This window comes from Gymnodraco acuticeps, unplaced genomic scaffold (assembly GCF_902827175.1).
Source record: "Gymnodraco acuticeps unplaced genomic scaffold, fGymAcu1.1, whole genome shotgun sequence".
Taxonomy (NCBI): Eukaryota; Metazoa; Chordata; class Actinopteri; order Perciformes; family Bathydraconidae; genus Gymnodraco; species Gymnodraco acuticeps.
The window spans coordinates 7,037,497-7,055,673 of NW_022990271.1; the positions used below are offsets into that span (position 1 = coordinate 7,037,497).

Consider the following 18,177-nt stretch of genomic DNA (forward strand, 5'->3'; position numbering starts at 1 on the left):
TTAGAAGAACACAGACTAAAACAGCAATGTATAGACGAATCAGATGATTAAACATGGTCTTAAAATATATTTAACATGTATTTTTTTTGCATTTTTTTGGAATTCTTATTTGAATTACTTTCTGCTGACACTGGGTGGGGCTGTGCCCCACCTGCCCCTAATGACCAGTTGCCACTAGATATATTCCAGGAATATCTAGGCCTTATACAGTATAGTATACGGTGCAATGCATTTAAAGTAATAGTACATACATTTAACAATAATAAAGATATAAAGTAGGTAGGCATGCAGCAGTATAACTAAATATAAAATGTTATGTTGTGCATTGTAAATTAGACTAGAATAGGCCCATAGTGAAGTACAATATAATAAAACATGGTAGGCCTACAGTGTAATAAAATACATGATAAGAGTAACAATAATATTGCAGTAATGTTTAAATGTCAATATGTTACTACAGCCATGTCATGCTACAACATGCTGAGCTGCAGCTGGTGAAACATAATCCCAGTGTCGTTGTTTCTGAGGCGATCCAGCAGCACCATCTATGGACGGAGCCCGGGCCTGCTGCTCCCTGCCACCCCGAAACACATCACATCACCATCGCTGCAAAACACAGCACAGGCCGGGCCACTCTCTGTCCCCTGAATAAGAGCGAGGAAGACCATCAAGATGTCTGACATGGAAGACGATTTCATGTGCGACGATGAAGAAGATTACGACCTGGTATCTGTAACTGAAATTATTGACTTTGCGCTTTAATTTAAACTGTTTGTCCGTTGAGCGCTAAGAGTGCAGGGCCGGTAGTTGTGTGCTAGCTACGTGTTAGCTGTTTAGTTAGCTGTTTAGTTAGCTTGTTGGCTAATACCAAGCTGACAGCGGATGACTAATGTTAGCGTCCTGGCTTGCAGTTGGGCTAAGTTTATATTCACGTGTCTTAATAATATTACCATGCTAGATTACCCAATTTAGCGTACATGCGTTGAAGATGTTAGTTAATTTAAATTGCAGACAGGAAAGGCAAACCAACCGCCTAGTTAGCAAGCCGTGGCGTTGGCTAACTTTACGTTAGCTCAAGGCTCATACTTGCAGCATTGTATTTAGGGACAATTTTCTATCCCTAGCTTCGTGTTAGCTAGCTACGAGTTTATGGTGTGTAATGTTAGCAACCGTGCAACTTAAATGTTTACCCTGGATATTCTGATTTGAACTTTGACATGATAATGTGCTTACATTTAGGAATACTCAGAGGACAGTAACTCAGAGCCAAATGTGGACCTGTGAGAACCAGTACTACAACTCCAAAGCCTTGAAGGAGGATGATCCCAAAGCAGCACTCAGCAGTTTCCAGAAGGTGGAGTGGTTTCTCTGTGAAAAAAAACAACCTGTTCTTATCTCAGTTTTTTAAAAGCACACCATTTACACACACCTCTTGGTTTAATTGTGTTCAGGTATTGGAACTTGAAGGAGAGAAAGGAGAATGGGGATTCAAAGCACTGAAACAGATGATCAAAATCAACTTCAAGTTGGTAGGCTCAGCAAAACATGTCATGAGTTGTTTAAACCTACCCAACCAGACATAAATTATTAAGTAGATGTTTAATTTGTGTCTCATCCATGTAGACAAACTTTCCAGAGATGATGAACAGGTACAAACAGCTCCTCACATACATCAGAAGTGCTGTCACCAGGAACTTACTCCGAGAAGTCCATCAACTCCATCCTGGACCTATATCTCTACCTCCAAACAGGTAGGGATAGACAAAGTGAGACAGAACTATCCAGCTGGGCCTTTACATGTTTTGTCATTGAACCTTGCCATTTTGGATGTTTTAAATCTGTCCTCCTAAAAGTGTTTTATTTATTGCTAGATGGACTTACTACAGGAGTTCTACGAAACCACTTTGGATGCTTTGAAAGATGCAAAAAATGACAGACTGTGGTTTAAAACTAACACAAAGGTATACACAGTTTCTCCACTGATTTTTCTGATGTCCAACCATTATTTCCTAGTAAAACCGGTGCAAATAAATGCTCTTTTTCTGTCCCTCCCCTGCAGTTGGGGAAACTGTACTTGGAGAGAGAAGAGTATGGAAAACTGCAAAAGATCCTAAGGCAACTGCACCAGTCATGTCAGGTATAAGATGCATTTTGTATCCTAGTTTGTCAGTATAATGCAATAATACTTTCCCTAGGTTCAAATCAAATTAGGTTAAACCTGGCAGATGTCATAAAATATGTTGTGGCTACTGTTTTAATTGCTTGCTTATTTATTCCTGTATTATCAGTAAATAATATATATTTCCCAGGCAAGTGTAAAGCATGTGGAGATTTGACTCGGATTATGATCTTTATAAGAGATTATTTCATATGTTTGTCTTCTACAGACCGATGATGGGGAGGATGACCTGAAGAAAGGCACACAGCTGTTGGAGATTTATGCACTGGAGATCCAGATGTACACAGCACAAAAAAACAACAAGAAATTGAAAGCCCTGTATGAGCAGTCACTTCACATTAAATCTGCCATTCCTCACCCGCTCATAATGGGAGTCATCAGAGGTATCTTCCTTATTCATAGTACAGTTGTTTAACTTTGTTCAGTGCTATCTTTACTGTCTGCTGATTGACTTGTCCTTGTTTGCTCCTGACCAGAATGTGGTGGGAAGATGCATTTGAGAGAGGGTGAGTTTGAGAAAGCTCACACAGACTTCTTTGAGGCCTTTAAAAACTACGATGAGTCCGGCAGCCCAAGAAGGACGACATGCCTGAAGTACCTGGTCCTAGCCAACATGCTGATGAAATCAGGAATAAACCCTTTTGACTCACAAGAGGTATACAATTATTTCTTACTGATCAACAACTATGCATATACTGTAAAATTATGAAATATAAGAGACAAACTACTCTAGACAGACTACTCTGTGCCACATACGTTTTTTAGTTTGCAGTTGAAGTAAAAGAAAAACAGCACATCTAAAAAGCATCGAATCAGAAGAAATGCTGAAATTATTTTTGGTGTTTTCTGCCTAATTAGTTATCTCTCAAGTGAAATTGCCATACCTAACTTTTTGTATTTTTGTCCAAAGGCCAAACCATACAAAAATGACCCGGAGATCCTAGCAATGACAAACTTAGTAAGGTAAGCATACATTAATGCATTCATGGATCAGCTCTTCGTCCCGTTATTTACAATAAAAGCCTTGCAATTATATTATAGGCTTTTATTTCTACCAGTTGTAACATTATAGTCACCAATTTTATTTTGAAATCTGTTTGGTACGGCTACAGCTTCACTAAGCTGCAAAATATGAATAGTGACACTGTTGGAATTGACGTTTGTTTAACCTGACAGTCTTATCTATGTGTAAGCGAGAATGAAAGTGAATGCATCTAAACATGTTATTAACAGATCTTCTCGATAAAGACTTAAGTAATAATTATGTGCGAACCACTTTGTTCGCATTCAGTTGTAAATGATGCATGTTCCTGTTTGACTGCCTCTTCATACAACATACTTGTTGGAAATGTTACTGTTGGTGGCCAAAACTATGAAAATAGACCCAAAATGCCAGTAATGAAAAGTTTTCCACATTGTTGTGAATGTATTCTTATCTACTGGAGGCAGAAGTTTTTACTGTTTGACCTTTGGTCATATTTCAGTTTGTCATTCCTTATGGCCCAGTTTCATACTAGCTGTTACAGTTTGGTGCAGATGCCGTTTGTAAACATGTTTCAATGGATCACTTGTTTCATTTACTCTTAGTCACGAATATCAAATTGACAGCATTAATGGTACTAATATAGTTTATAACTTGCCAAACAGTGCTTAGTCGGTGCTAACAATGGTGTGCATTTCACAGTGTTTGTATAAAGAAATGAACATTGCTATTGTCTTTCCAAGCCCTTGGTTGTCTTCTGCTTCCTTGTTTGCTCTCTTTTGTTCTCATGTTGCATACATAACTGGCTGTTATTATAACTAACTGGTCTGAGATTGCTCACTTTCCAAGTATATATCTATGATTTTGAATACATAAACAAGAAACCAATAAAGCACACCCAAAACTGTTGTAAGAATAGTGTTTACAAAAATTATAATATTTCGAAATGTTTTGACAGCTATCAGGATGAGAGTTTTTGCGTGGGTCACAGAGACACAATGTACATAGTTTAACAACACTCACTGATTTTTCATTCCAGCTCCTACCAGAACAATGACATCACTGAATTTGAGAAAATCTTGAAAACAAATCACAGTAACATAATGGACGACCCCTTCATTAGAGAGCACATAGAGGGTGAGTGGTGAACGTGACTTCAGTCCACATGCGGGATAAATCTGTTGAATATTTTGTTTTCAAGTGTAGCTAATCGCTCATGTTGTGTTGCAGAGCTCCTGAGGAACATTAGAACTCAAGTACTTATCAAACTCATCAAACCGTACACGAGAATACACATCCCTTTCATTTCTAAGGTAAGTCCATGTGTTTAAAACATGTCCTGTACAGTGAATGTATCTGATATATTTAGAATATTATTAGAAAATAATTTGCACTGATTGCCATGTGACTTTGTCTTGATATGTTTAGCATGTATTTAAGCCAATCAGTCATATGATTGAAGAGAAAGGTTTACTTGGAGAAAGCACACGTTTTAAAGCAGAAGCTAATGTCGCATAATTTGCTGTGGCTTGGCAGCTAGCAACCTTTTAGTTGCGGCAGAGCTATTCACATTCCTGAAATGGCAGAAAATGTAATAAATTGGTTTCCGAAATTATCATAAAAAATACATAATGAAATCCACACATGAAAAAGCAACACTTGTATACTTAAAATAAATATACCTACATTATACAAGTCTGTATTTTGTCATTTAAATGGCTTCTTGTTTTGTGACTTTAGTTTTCTTCTAAAGTTATTGTTGAATAACTTTTATAGTTCAGGGTGTTCATTCATCCTTGTAAGAAGATTACACCATATGTCAAACCCTTTTTTTTTACAAATTAGTTCACATACTTACATATACCTTTGAAACACATCTGAAACAATATTTACAACAGCTGTGTGTTTAATCCTCTATTGTGAAATGGTGACTTGTTTTACGTTTGTGCTGATAAGTCTTGTCCTCTTCTCTTGGTTTCCAGGAGCTGAACATTGATGTGTGCGATGTGGAGAGTTTGCTGGTGCAGTGCATCTTGGATAAGTACGTTTCTGCATCACGTGGCTGCTGAGAAGTTGAATAGAAAATAGCTCTCTTCCTGTAAATAGTTCCTCATAGTTTGCCTCCTTTGGCCCTTAAGAGTGTCAGGAGGTAGGAATTGACAGATTCGGTTACATCGTATTGTTATAGTGATCTGCTATTTACAGCCTCACATCCCCGCTGAACTGGTTCTCTGACGTAAATCAAAAAAACAGATTGATCTGATAAACTCCACACTGTTGAGTATTTTTTCATTGTTGCCATCATCATCTTGAATGTTAAATGAATGGCATTTAATTAATGGCACTCATGTTAAAACAATAAATAAGTCGCGAAAAAAAAAGAAAACAAGTATTTTCCTTAAATACAGTGTTACACGGTACCATGCGTTCTCAATAAATCATGCAAAATGCCTGGTATTGTTTTTATTTGCTGCCTTTATCTGAAAATGAACAGCCAGAACTGATATACAATTGTAAATACGAGTCGGCTAAAAACTGGCTTAGTATTTCAAGACTCAATTATCAGAACTCAACTAAAATGTGTGGGAAATTAGTTCTAGAGATATTGCAACATGTGTAGTTCTTCTGCTTACTTTTGTTTTTTTCCCTTTTTCTTTTTCACAGCACAATCCACGGCCGAATTGACCAAGTCAACCAGCTACTAGAACTGGACTACCAGAAGAGAGGAGGGGCTCGCTACACAGCTTTAGATAAATGGACAAATCAGCTGAACTCTCTCAACCAAGCCATTGTCAGCAAGCTCACATGATGGCATGTAAAATTAAGAGACAAGAAAAATGGCATGTTTGAATACATCCATAAAGTATGCTACTGTGCTTCTTCAAGTAAATCCTCTGAGACGAGATACACAGCACAGGTTTTGAGAATGCCACCAATTTCAAGGAGACTCCAGGAACCACAAGAACGTGTTCAAAGTGTGTTGTTTTGTGGCGATGCGCCAAAATCACCAACACTTATTTGTGTTTTTCATGTTCCTGATTGGCAGATTCTTCCATGTGCAACACACGAATGCTTCAGTTGTTTAAAAAAAGTCCAAATGTGTATGAAAACGTGTACACAGTATTTTAATGTATACTGTTGCCTGTTGGTAATAAACAGATTTCTCTCAGCACTAAAAGGATTCAGCTGCCTTTGACTAGCAAACGTTTTAACTCTGTGACCGGCGAGTTGGAGTCAAATAAAATGTTTTTAACTGTCACTAATGAGACATAAAAGAATGTTTTTTTTCACACATTTTGAATCACTCTTCGACAGTATTTTTCTATTCATGCTCTTGACATGTTGATCTGCCAGTAAAAGCTTTTTGAGCCTCGACGGCTTCCGCTCCAGATGACTCCCATTTCCACAGTGACACCAGCCGTTAGCTCGCTCGCACCAGAGCTAGCAGCTAGTCGGTGGAGAGACAGCCAGCTGACGCAGCAGCAGCTAGCGGTTCTTAGGAACTGGGTGTGAGTCTTCAGTGATACTTATTATTCACAATGAAGAAATTAAAAGAGCCCACATCCTGACGTCTACATTTTGGCCAATGACCGTATGTCGCGGTGTCGTTGACTGACATGGACGCTAGTGACAACAAGGTACAGTTTATTCTGAAATGATCAGTGTTTTTGTATGGAGCTGTAGCCTGTGGAAGAAGAAGGGGCATAACGCTAGTTTACGCTGTCGAGGCCCAGCATCGTACTGTTAAAACGTCATCATTAAAAACATAAGCCACTATTACCTTATTGTAATTATTACCAGTTGAGAGGTTTAAATCTGATATTTGTGTCTGTAACCATACAAACGGCGCACTATGTTTCGGTGCTTTTCACGAGGCAGCAACAGTTATCCAGTTTGGCTAGCAAGCTAAGGCAGCTAACGGTGACCGCAGCTTATTACAACGCGGATAAAGCATTCCTGTCTTTTGTCACAGTTCATGTATTTTTGGCCATTTTACAAAATGACTATCGATTTGCATGACAATAATCCCGTATGATAAAACCCGAAAGACAGTTTGTGTTAACATTTAGCCTGGAGAGCTAGCTAGTCTTAAAGCTAAACATATCAGCTGTCATTTGACGGAGCTAGTCATGTTAATTGACACATACAGCTAGCAGTGTTTTTTGTCAAATGTGTGGTTTGGTCCGAATTTGGAGAGGTGACCAAAAGGTTTCACCTGAGTGACTGTCAGGAATGTGTGCACGATGAGAGCTTTGTTATTGTCAGAAGAGGCGGAGAGGTTTCGTGCATCGTGAGTAGAGGAATATCTGGTTCTGCTGCATGCATAGCATTCTTCTGACGATGTTTGCAATGCAGAGAGTTCGGTTTTGTCGCTGTTTGGTTGTTGTCCCAACGAGTATTGACAATACCTGAGATTACACTCCTTTAGCTGGTACATCTCATGATGCAGTTTCCTGACACTATAGGGGCTCCTATATTTATGTGAGATTGAATGCATCTGAAAATGTGTATTCAAGTTGTGTGCTAATCATCAGTTCTGGTTTCATTAAGTGAAACCCCCTTAAAAGCTTTATGCTTTAGTTTCTAAACAAAACCATCCGGCTCTCAGTACAGAAACGGTCTGTTGGTGTTTGAAAGCAACTGGTGTGAGAATACGTGCTTACACAAACAGAGGCTTGTGAGATTAGAAGCTCCCACTCTAATCACTCTGAAATCTCTCATCCCCAATGAATGCACATCTGGGTCTGACCTCATAGCCTGTTCCACAATCACAGCTATTCTCACTAACACAGAGATACTACAAAGACACACTTGGGTCTCAAGAGATGGATCTGCTGGCCAGCTCTGTTTTACCTCAAAAAGTACACAGATTCTTTCTGTATAATTATCTTATCCTACCTTATCCTCTCAAACTTAATCCTATAATAACAGCCTATCAGCTATACTGTACCATCGCACAAGTTCAGACAAACTACTGCAGTACTAAACCCTTCCAGATATATTTGTCTGGGCATGGAAGCTGTAACTACCTGGAGGTTTGTAAATATCTTTCCTCAAGACTGTAGGTTGATTTTCTTCACCACGCACCATTTACAATGATTTTATTTAGTTCGGATGTGATCTATAGATTATTTAAGTCAAGTGAGGACACCACCCACGGACAGTAGCATGGGAGACAATAGCTGTCTGTGTGACATCCACTGGCTACACTGATGACTATTCATGCATCCTGACCACTGTTTCAGAGAAGTGTGGACGTCTTTGTCCTCGGAACCCTGTCACCTCTCCTCATCCTTTGCAAAAAATAGCAGATTATTTTAACGAGACCTCTTCGGCCGAGCTGCCACCTCGGGTCAGGCCGATGCCTCCATGATGTTAAGTTAGGAGCAGTCCGAGGTGTGAAAGATGCTCCCAGACAGCAGTGACTAAATAACACAGCTGCCCTTCCTGTACTTAAATAAGTGGGAAAATGTTGTTTTTAGTTGGCAATTTGAACAATAATTAAATAACATAATAATCCAGTTTATTCATGTAGCTTATCAAAAGCAACGGTAAAAAGTGCTTCACCACAAACACTTTAATCAATACACTAAAGTATTTGCCTTACCAGGAAAGCAAAAGCATTAGATAAATAAACATAAAACATTTAATGATGACACTTTTCTTTATTCTATATGTCAAGAACAAATCGCAGTGTAAATCCATTATTACGAATAAACATTGACTTCAAAATGGAACGAAGGCATTTGATATAGATGCATCTTCAAAGTGATTTAAAAGAAGCAAAATGGAGTTCCTCAGGCACATGCTCAGTCCCCTTTTACCGTTCACAGTGTTTGTGTTTTTAAGGAGGACTCCTTGATAAGTTACTTGGTTTGACAAGCGTCAAAGGAAATGGAAGCTATTACATTTATTCTGACATTAAAAAACACAATATTATATTTATAAGTTAAAAGTTATTTATTTGTCATAAAGAGGAACATTCAATATATCAAAATCATTTTAAAATTCACAATAATTAACACTATGACTTTAAAATAAGGATCTGTTTAAAGGTGTGTAATAAAATCTAGGATACTCTGTTGAATTGTACATGTAATATTCAGTTTTATACATGAAAACAATGGCATGCTTTCGGATAGATTATTTATTTATGACTAAGCATTATTTTTCGCAGCTGTGTTTCTCTCTTTTTTGAAAAAATGTCTTTAGTGGCTAATTAAGATTTGAAGTACTTTAGTGTTTCCGACCCAAGCCTGCCTTGGAGTGCCCGGCCCTCTAATCTTCAGCCTTTCTGGAGCCCGCTGTACCACTTCTACTGCACAGCTGCTGTTGGGCCATCAATCCAGAAGAAGTGACTTGGAGAGGACATTCTTGTGGCTTTGCCTGTCATAAATGTCCCACTTTTAAAACAAATGTGCCTTATTGATTTATTCCTAAAGCTTTTAGTTTCCAGAACTTGGATGTTTTTTTTTTTTTTTAAATTGTTCTCATACGTTTAGAACTGTTTAGTTATTTGTATGTTGCTCATAATCTGGCAGCTGTCCCTGGGACGTCTCAATCCATACTATTAACTTGGGTGTGTTTTAAATATATTTAGCCATACATGGCAGCCTTTAAAAAAAAAAAAGAGTTATTTTTGGCTTTGAGCTAAAGAGACTTACCTAATTTGACCATATTAACAAGAAGCTGCTCATTGTTTATATCCTTCACCACTGTTTATCTAGCTGCAGATGTCTTAGTCACTTGAGAAATTGACTGTCAAAAATAGCTGGAGCCCTTTTTTGACATGTTGTGTACATTGCAGTTGTATCACGTGACGTCTTTAACCTTTTAAAGGTTTTTATCTCTGATACGTTTTTATTGATGATGGTACACACTTAAGACTGTAAACCAACTGGAACCGTATAAGGAGTCGGTGCTTAGCTGGGAGGAACACTAACCAAATGAAAGATTGTTTAGTAAACCATCTACAGCCCTCTCTGTCAAACTTTCTCAAGTTAATAACCTTTAAATGCCTCGGCATAGATCTTTCTCTTTTTGTTTGCAGGATTGGTCATATTCTTGTAAATGTAATGTCTTAGCAAGATGACTTCACAAACTACACAAACCTACCCTTACAATAAAGCCAATCGTTGGATAAATGTTGGTGAATTTCCATTACTATGTTGATTCCACTCTAAAACGAACACTTTCCATCCAATGGAATTACAAATAATGAATTAAAAGGATCCCCAGTACCGTGTCAATACAGAGAATGTGCTGCTGACTGACTTGGGCAACCTTGTTTGACAGATATCTCTGCTTTTTGGAGTAGACCTAACTTCTCAGTCAATGAACCATGTAGTCATTAATGAGTAACAACTGGTTTTTTTTGTCATGGGTGCAGGATGTGAAGCTTTCAGCCGAAGTGGAACCGTTCATCCCACAGAAGAAAGATCTTGAAGGATCCCTTGCCAGAATGAGTCTTTCTGGAGAGGCAGGAGGAGGAGGAGGGGGCGGAGGTTTAGGAGGAAATGGAGGAGGCGTGGAAACCACTCCCATACCCAGCTACCTCATCACCTGCTACCCTTTCGTCCAGGAAAATCAACCCAACAGGTACTGTCTCACTTTCATAAGGGGGTTTTAGTAATGGGAGATATTTTGAAGCATTCATTTGAACCCATTAAACTCTGATTAAATGGCACCAGTGGTTCTCGTCTATGATAGTTATGTATTTTGCAGATTCCATGTGGTATTGTGGGACGCCTGGTGTCCCCATTTCAAACTGGAACTTTCTATTTGAAGAAAAACCCATTCCCTGCGCTGTCTTCTACAATAATATTGAAAAGAAGATGAAAACACAGCATGCCTAGTGAGATCACAATCACATCCTTTGTGCACAACAGTGCATTGGTTTAGATCTGTTAGATTGCACACTATTTTAGGGCAGCTTGATTATGAATGGAAACCTCAATCTATTACATGGAACCACAATCTATGTTTCCAGTGGCTCTTTCTTTGTCCGGAGTGATCTGCTGTATCCTTGCACACATCCGTTCCTTTGTTTCCTTTCCCCCTATTTGAATGCGAGGAAATGGCCGGTATAGTAGGCTGGCTGTGGAAATGTCATTTGGATCCTTATCAACATTTCTGCATACCGTGAACACACCCCCTAACAAATTGACCATCATGCAAATCACTGCAGCATCAAAAATATTAACCAGTGGAATGTCAGTCTTACAAAAAGCAACTTTAAATTTATATTTAAATACTTTTTTTTATTTTTAAGTATGATCATTTATGTTTTAATTAGGGATACATCTTTAAAGGCCATTTTGGATTCAAACCTCTCTGCACAATGTGCAAACATTTCCTTATTTTACAAAACACATGGATGTGGTGGATGTCCTAGAGACAATACAAACTGAGAATGTTTAAAATACAGGAAACAAAGATGAGTTTGAGATTCTTAACAATGAATTACAGCTAATCAAGCTATAATCTCTTCCTTACCAACATAACAGTGCATACTTAAAATTGACGAACAAAAAACATTTGACACCTAAAGACCTTAGTATCACAACAACATGACCTGCAGCACAGCCTTTCTTTATTGTTTTACATCATATTTTGTAGGGATGCTCCGATCGCCAATTTCGGGGCCGATCGCCGGAATCAGTATCGGCCGATACTGATCGCCGATCCGATCGAGTGGGCGGGGCCTAAATGGAAGATTTAAACATCACTTTAAATCTTCCATTTAAAGTGATGTTTAAAACTCAGTTAATGGGGCTCATTCACTGGAGCTTCCACAAACAACAATCAACTTAATTATTACATTCAAATGAAGTACATTATTCAAGTTTACATTCACTTTGGAGAATAACACGGGAGAAATTAGCGGAAGCGCTCTCTTTTCCTCTCCCCCTCTCTCTCCCTCTCCTGACAGCCTGTCAGTATCTCATGCAGCTCACTGATCCAGTAAGAGTGACCCGACAATGAAGAATACATATATTTATAATAACTAGTTTAGCTTGTTCCAGAGGTAGATAAAATAGCTAAGTGTGTTAGGTCTAACTCTTACGGTACGTCCACACAGCAGCTTTTCAAAAATCTTGAAAATCTTGGAGCTGGGCGTGTCTGAAAGCTTGGGGATTTTTTGCGAGCAACGCGACCAACAACCAATCACATGAATCTCCCGCCCCCGACATACAAAGCAAAAAGCCCCGGGGATTTTATGCGAGCAATATATATATATAAACAGGGCTGCACATAACTGGTGCGCAGGTGCGCATGCGCACCTCGGCCAAAAAAAGAGCACCGGGTCATTTGAAAACAAACGCATTTGCGTACCAACATTGAGAGAGAGAAAGATATTTGCGAGTTGCATATGAACTCAGGGCCGGCCCGTCGCACTGGCGTTGATTTTCGCCTAGGGCGCCAGATCTGTGGACATTTTTGACTGTTGGTGCTCATCCTAATTTTCGGCCTTGATGTAACAACATTCATAATTAAGTAAATGTAACACCCTTTTCACCCCGGTTACACGTTTAATTTGCCCTGTACGATGGGCGCTGTAAGAGATGAAAATGGGGGATGTTGGCTTGTCTGGCGCCCGCAGCTCACAGCCAAAATGCGAGTGAGCGAGGGAGAGAGGGAGGGTGCACCGGTACCGGCGCTGTTGTTATTAGAATCTGGTGCTAGCTGCGGATATAAGAAGAAGATGTTTCTACAATGATGTGGAGGGAGAGTCCTGTCCAGTCAGACCGAGAGACTGATAACTACAGCTCAGTGAGGTAAGGACTCTGAGTGTTTAGATAGTTCACTTTAGTCTAAGTTCAAACGGTTTGGTCACAATTTATGTAAACACATATTTTCAAGGCACTCCTTTATAATTATTGGGATAAACAGGTTTGAAATCATTCCAATGTATACTATAGGACAGTAACCAAACATATCCTTTTAAAACTGGACTTTCAACCCAAAACCAGCTGTTGACTTGTGGATGCAAGCAGCTAATCGCAGACTCAACCAGAGAGAAAGTAGTAGGCCTACATCATCAGCTACCATGTCTGACAGAGAGGAAGACAGTGAGGAGAACAGTCAGGAGGGTAGTGATGACAGCTTGTAGGATTACTGGTCGTGCTAATGTTGTCTTGTGTTCGCCTCTGCATGTGTGTTCTGTGTTCACCTCTGTGTGTTCTGTGCCGTGTGTCTGACAAATAAAGACCGGTTTATTTATTTCATTTTAAGGATGAGCACCAAGCAACATCTCCAGGTGCTCCTTTGAGAACCAGGGCAATAAAGTTATGTGCACCCCTGTATATAAACTCCCCAAACAGGCGAAAACTTACCAGTTTCACCCACTGTCTCTGCCACCTCCCTCCATGCCTGGTTCCTCCGGTTTGTATCCCGTTAATAGTTCTGGTCGTAAAGAACCGGGTGATTTGCTACCGTAATTTCTCGTTTGGAATATGAGGAAATGAACTGCGGTCTGGTTCTCCCTGTGTGTGTGTTTCGTTCCGCTTACCTGTCCGGCGGGCGGAGCTGCAGGATTTCTGCTTCACACACGTTGCATACCGCTATTTTACTGTCTTTTTCGGACACCTTAAAATAATGCCAGACCGGTGAAGCCATTTTGGCGAGCTTGTTTTGCCGCACACAGAGAAAAGTGTCATGTATTTTACGTCATGCGATCGGCTCTCGCGATCGGCATGTTTAGAGAGCACCGATCGATCGGTAGAGAGTGAGTATCGGCCGATATCGATCGGAGACCGATCGATCGGAGCATCCCTAATATTTTGTAAAGTGTCCTGCAGTATTAGTATGGGAGTGCCCATGCTAATATAATGTGATTCCTCTCTTCCCCTTCACAGGCAACATCCTATGTATAATGGAGGGGAGCTGCGCTGGCAGCAGCCTAACCCCAGCCCCGGAGGGTCATACCTGGCTTACCCCATCATGTCTTCACCCCAGCCTCCTGTCTCCAATGACTACGCTTACTACCAGATTATGCCTGCTCCCTGCCCTCCTGTGATGGGCTTCTACCAGCCCTTCCATGGAACCTATGGTGGTCCTGTGCAAGCTGGAGTGGTCAACCCTGTGTCTGCAGATGTTGCTGAAAGACCACTCTCTCTGGGGCCTGCATACGGGATGGGCAGGGGGAGAGGCATGGTCCGACCGAATGTTATCCCAAAGGTAAAGAAGGACACCATCCATGTTTTATTGCTGTGACAATGATACCATTGTATTTGTAATACTAACAAGTGTACCTCTTTATGCACCACCTCTTAATCTTTCTCATACAGCAACAGTTAGGTATGTGCCTGCCTCCAAGAGGTCGCCGGCCTCCGACCAGGAGTGTGGCCGTGCAGAAGGAGGTGTGCACTTTGGGGCCTGATGGGAGGACTAAGACAGTCATGTTGGTGGATGCAGCACAGCAAACCGGTAAGAATACTAAGGCAATAAATAAAGGTGCAGAACATTCCGTTTTATTTTAATAATAAAAAACGGTGCCAACTTTAGATAAAGATCTGTTTATTGTTTGTAGCAGTGGGAATATTCTGAGCCTGAGTTTCCAGTTAAGTGAACGGCCAACGTCAGCAATGTTCTCAGTCATTCAATTAATTCAATGCAAGGCTTTATTGTCATGTGCACAGTAGGGGTTTCACCAACTAATCGACTAGTCGACTACCTTTACCACTAGTCGGCGCTGTAGGCCCTAGTCAACTAGTCGTGAAAAAAATGGAGGTAAACGACGTGCTGCAAAATGCTTCAAAACACGTCCGACATTCTTATGTATGGCAGTACTTCAACAAAGATGTAACTAACTCCACAGTGAAGTGTCAGTTGTGTACAGCTGTACTGAAGTACAACAAAAATACAATGCTATGCGCAACCATCTGAAGATGAGACACCCGCTGCCGACAGCTAGCACTAGCAGTAATGCTAGCACCAGTGAGCAACGGACCGGCGTCAGGACAGGACAGAGGCAGACGAGCAGCAAGAAAAAACGGGTCTACAGTGATGTGGATGATGAGCTAGGGTTTACTGCCAGCGGACACCGCATATCCCCACAATGGATAACCCACTGGAGTGGTGGGCAGAAAACGTGCACCGCGTCCCCCGTTTAGCCAAGCTTTCGAGGAGCTATTCCAGCCACAGGCACCCCGAGTGAGAGGGTTTTTTCCCTGGCAGGCAACACTGTCACCCGAAAGCGGTCAAGCCTCCTTCCCTCACATGTCGATGCGTTGGTGTTCTTCAACGCAAACCAAAAACCTGGAAAGGTGGACGTTATCGTGGAGGACAGCGAGTAAAGTGTTGCGCAATGCGCTGTTGCGCACTGGATTTACGTGGCATTTCAGTAAACAGTTTTTTGCTGTCGATTTTGGTGAGTCCAGTTACTGTTTGTTATTTACTCAGCCATGTAACACAAATTAAAATGCAGTGTTTAATGTAACTGTATGAGTTCCGATATAAAATACAGTTGTACACCTCTCTTTGTGTGTCTTTATTATGAGGTAACGACTAGTCGACTGCTATTTTGAAAAACGTGTCGACTAGTAAATATTGGTAGTTGTGAAACCCCTAGTGCACAGTAGCTACAGTGTAGATATGGCAATGAGAAACTTAAGTCCTAGGCTCCTCCAACAATGCAACATGAATGTATATATATATATATATATATATATACAGTGCAGCAAAAAAGTATTTAGTCAGCCACCAATTGTGCAAGTTCTCCCACTTAAAAAGATGAGGCCTGTAATTTTCATCCTAGGTACACTTCAACTATGAGAGACAAAATGAGAAAAAAAAAAATCCAGAAAATCACATTGTCTGATTTTTAAAGAATTTATTTGCAAATTGTGGTGGAAAATAAGTATTTGGTCAATAACAAAAGTTCATCTCAATACTTTGTTATATACCCTTTGTTGGCAATGACAGAGGTCAAACGTTTTCTGTAACGGAGCGTCCACACTACAGCTTCAAAAAAAGCTTGGAGCTGGGCGTGTCTGAAGCTTGGGGATTTTATTCGAGCAACGCGACCAATCACATGAATCTCCCGCCCCCGACATACAAAGCAAAAACCCCCGGGGATTTTATGCGAGCAATATATATAAACTCCCCAAACAGGCGAAAACCTACCAGTTTCACCCTCTGTCTCTGCCACCTCCCTCCATGCCTGGTTCCTCCAGTTTGTATCCCGGTAGGTGAAGAGGGTCTGGTCATACACAACCGGGTGATTTGCTACGGCGATAAATAGTTTCTCCTCCATCTTTTTTTGAAATATAGAAATCAACGGCGGGATATCTCTCCCAGCTTAGACGCGGTTTGATTGGCTAGCGCTTGAGCTGTCAGATTTTCAGAAACGGGATTTGATTGGCTGGTGCTGGCTACTCCGGCGTCAGAAGTTGAACATTGTTCAACTTCTGACGCCGAAGACGGCGGAGACGAACCGCTATGCTACCCACAATTCAGTTCGGCGAAAAGCGAGGCAACGTGACGTCACCCCATTCAAAGTGAATGGGCAGACGCGTTGGAAACTGTTTTTGAAGCTGTCGACGCTGTAGTGTGGACGCAGCGTAAGTCTTCACAAGGTTTTCACACACTGTTGCTGGTATTTTGGCCCATTCCTCCATGCAGATCTCCTCTAGAGCAGTGATGTTTTGGGGCTGTCGATGGGCAACACAGACTTTCAACTCCCTCCAAAGATTTTCTATGGGGTATTGGGGCGGATCTAGAAAAATATTCATGGGGTGGCAAGAGGGTGGCAGGAGAATTTCAGGGGTGGCATCCCCTGGCAGAAGTATATGCTGATTTAATCGCAGTCATATCAATCAATGTTAACTTGGAAAGCCACAATATTGATATTTTAACTCAATAAAATTAGGTGACATTATTGTGGCACATCAGTAAAGCCTTACATATAAATATATAAGGTGGCAGACATAATTTAATGAATTTTAACTGCATGAGTTGGTTTCACTAATAGACCAGCAGGTGTACCAAATATATGCAGACTGCTGCAATAAGTACATTAATTAACTGTCTCGTCGATGTTTGTCTGTATGAATATGATAATATTAACAATCATATTATTCCTATCAGCTGTCAATCACTGTTATGATTCACATATTCAGTGTTATTATTAAATAAACTATATTTTTTGGAGGAGTTAATGATGAATGTTCCTCAAGATGCTTGCTCACCCTCCTTCAAATTTGAAAGACAAGTAATTACTATCATATATCAAAAGAACAGTTCAGCGCCCCACGACTTCATTGCAAACACTTACAATCTTGACTTTACATCAGAAAGAACAAACATTAAAGAAGTGACTAACTGCATCAGTTAGGGTTAAAAAACATGTATTCAGCTAAAACATAAACATCGCTACAGTTATTATCCAGTGGAGAGTCCTTACCCACTGGCCTAGTTAAATCAAAGTGGTTACTTTTTTTTGGCTGGGCAGTGAAGTTTTACACACTGTCTTATTTGACTTTCTCAGGACTTGAAACTGTTTTTTGGGGGCAGACCCCCTCAAAGAAGAAAAATATATTTACACGTAAGGTCATCATCTTAACAGTTTATTATTCTCATCGACTCATCCGTGAGCAGAGCACCAAGTTGGCATGCCTATAACAGCTGAATGTGGCGATTACCATCTTGATCAGCAAAACGCCTCACTTATTAAGATTTAAAGCTATGGTGCGTTTTGATTCAATGCTGAGTACAGCCAAACTTGACAGGCTCTTCTCTGTCATTGTAGACTGCAAACAGTGGCGGCGCCAGAGTATTTGTGTTGGGTAATCTATGGTAGGGCTAACCCATACAGTGGTGGAGCTCAAGTCAGTATTTGCAATGTAATTACATACACGCTCCCCTTGACAGGGAAACGCCACGCGTGAGGTTTAGATTATTTCCCTGTCTCAATCCAAATTGAACTGTATGAAATAAAAAGGCACATTTGTCTTGTAGTAAATAAAAAGGGCGACCTGGAGCCAATCCTGCAATTTACCCACAAGTGAAAGAG

The 18,177-nt window shown here is 40.4% G+C and overlaps 2 protein-coding genes across 5 annotated transcripts in view; both read left to right on the forward strand.

Moving 5' to 3' along the window:
* Positions 1-567: 567 nt before the first annotated feature.
* Positions 568-6,420, forward strand: cops2 (COP9 signalosome subunit 2). Its single transcript, XM_034220969.1, is given in 16 exon segments — positions 568-726; positions 1,240-1,281; positions 1,283-1,354; positions 1,452-1,529; positions 1,624-1,695; positions 1,697-1,729; positions 1,731-1,751; positions 1,872-1,961; positions 2,060-2,137; positions 2,388-2,562; positions 2,656-2,834; positions 3,090-3,142; positions 4,201-4,298; positions 4,392-4,474; positions 5,144-5,202; positions 5,826-6,420. Coding segments are annotated over 16 exon segments (1,332 nt in total). The 5' UTR covers positions 568-672; the 3' UTR covers positions 5,971-6,420.
* A 139-nt stretch (positions 6,421-6,559) lies between these two features.
* secisbp2l (SECIS binding protein 2-like) overlaps positions 6,560-18,177 on the forward strand; it is a 31,406-nt gene continuing 19,788 nt past the window's right edge. For all 4 annotated transcript variants that reach the window (XR_004569457.1, XR_004569456.1, XM_034220964.1 and 1 more), the window contains exons 1-4: positions 6,560-6,799; positions 10,552-10,760; positions 14,021-14,342; positions 14,453-14,591. Coding sequence is in view for 2 of the 4 variants with exons in the window: in XM_034220964.1 (XP_034076855.1) it covers positions 6,779-6,799; positions 10,552-10,760; positions 14,021-14,342; positions 14,453-14,591 (691 nt within the window). In the remaining 2 variants the exon portion in view is untranslated. The remainder of the gene's footprint in view (positions 6,800-10,551; positions 10,761-14,020; positions 14,343-14,452; positions 14,592-18,177) is intronic.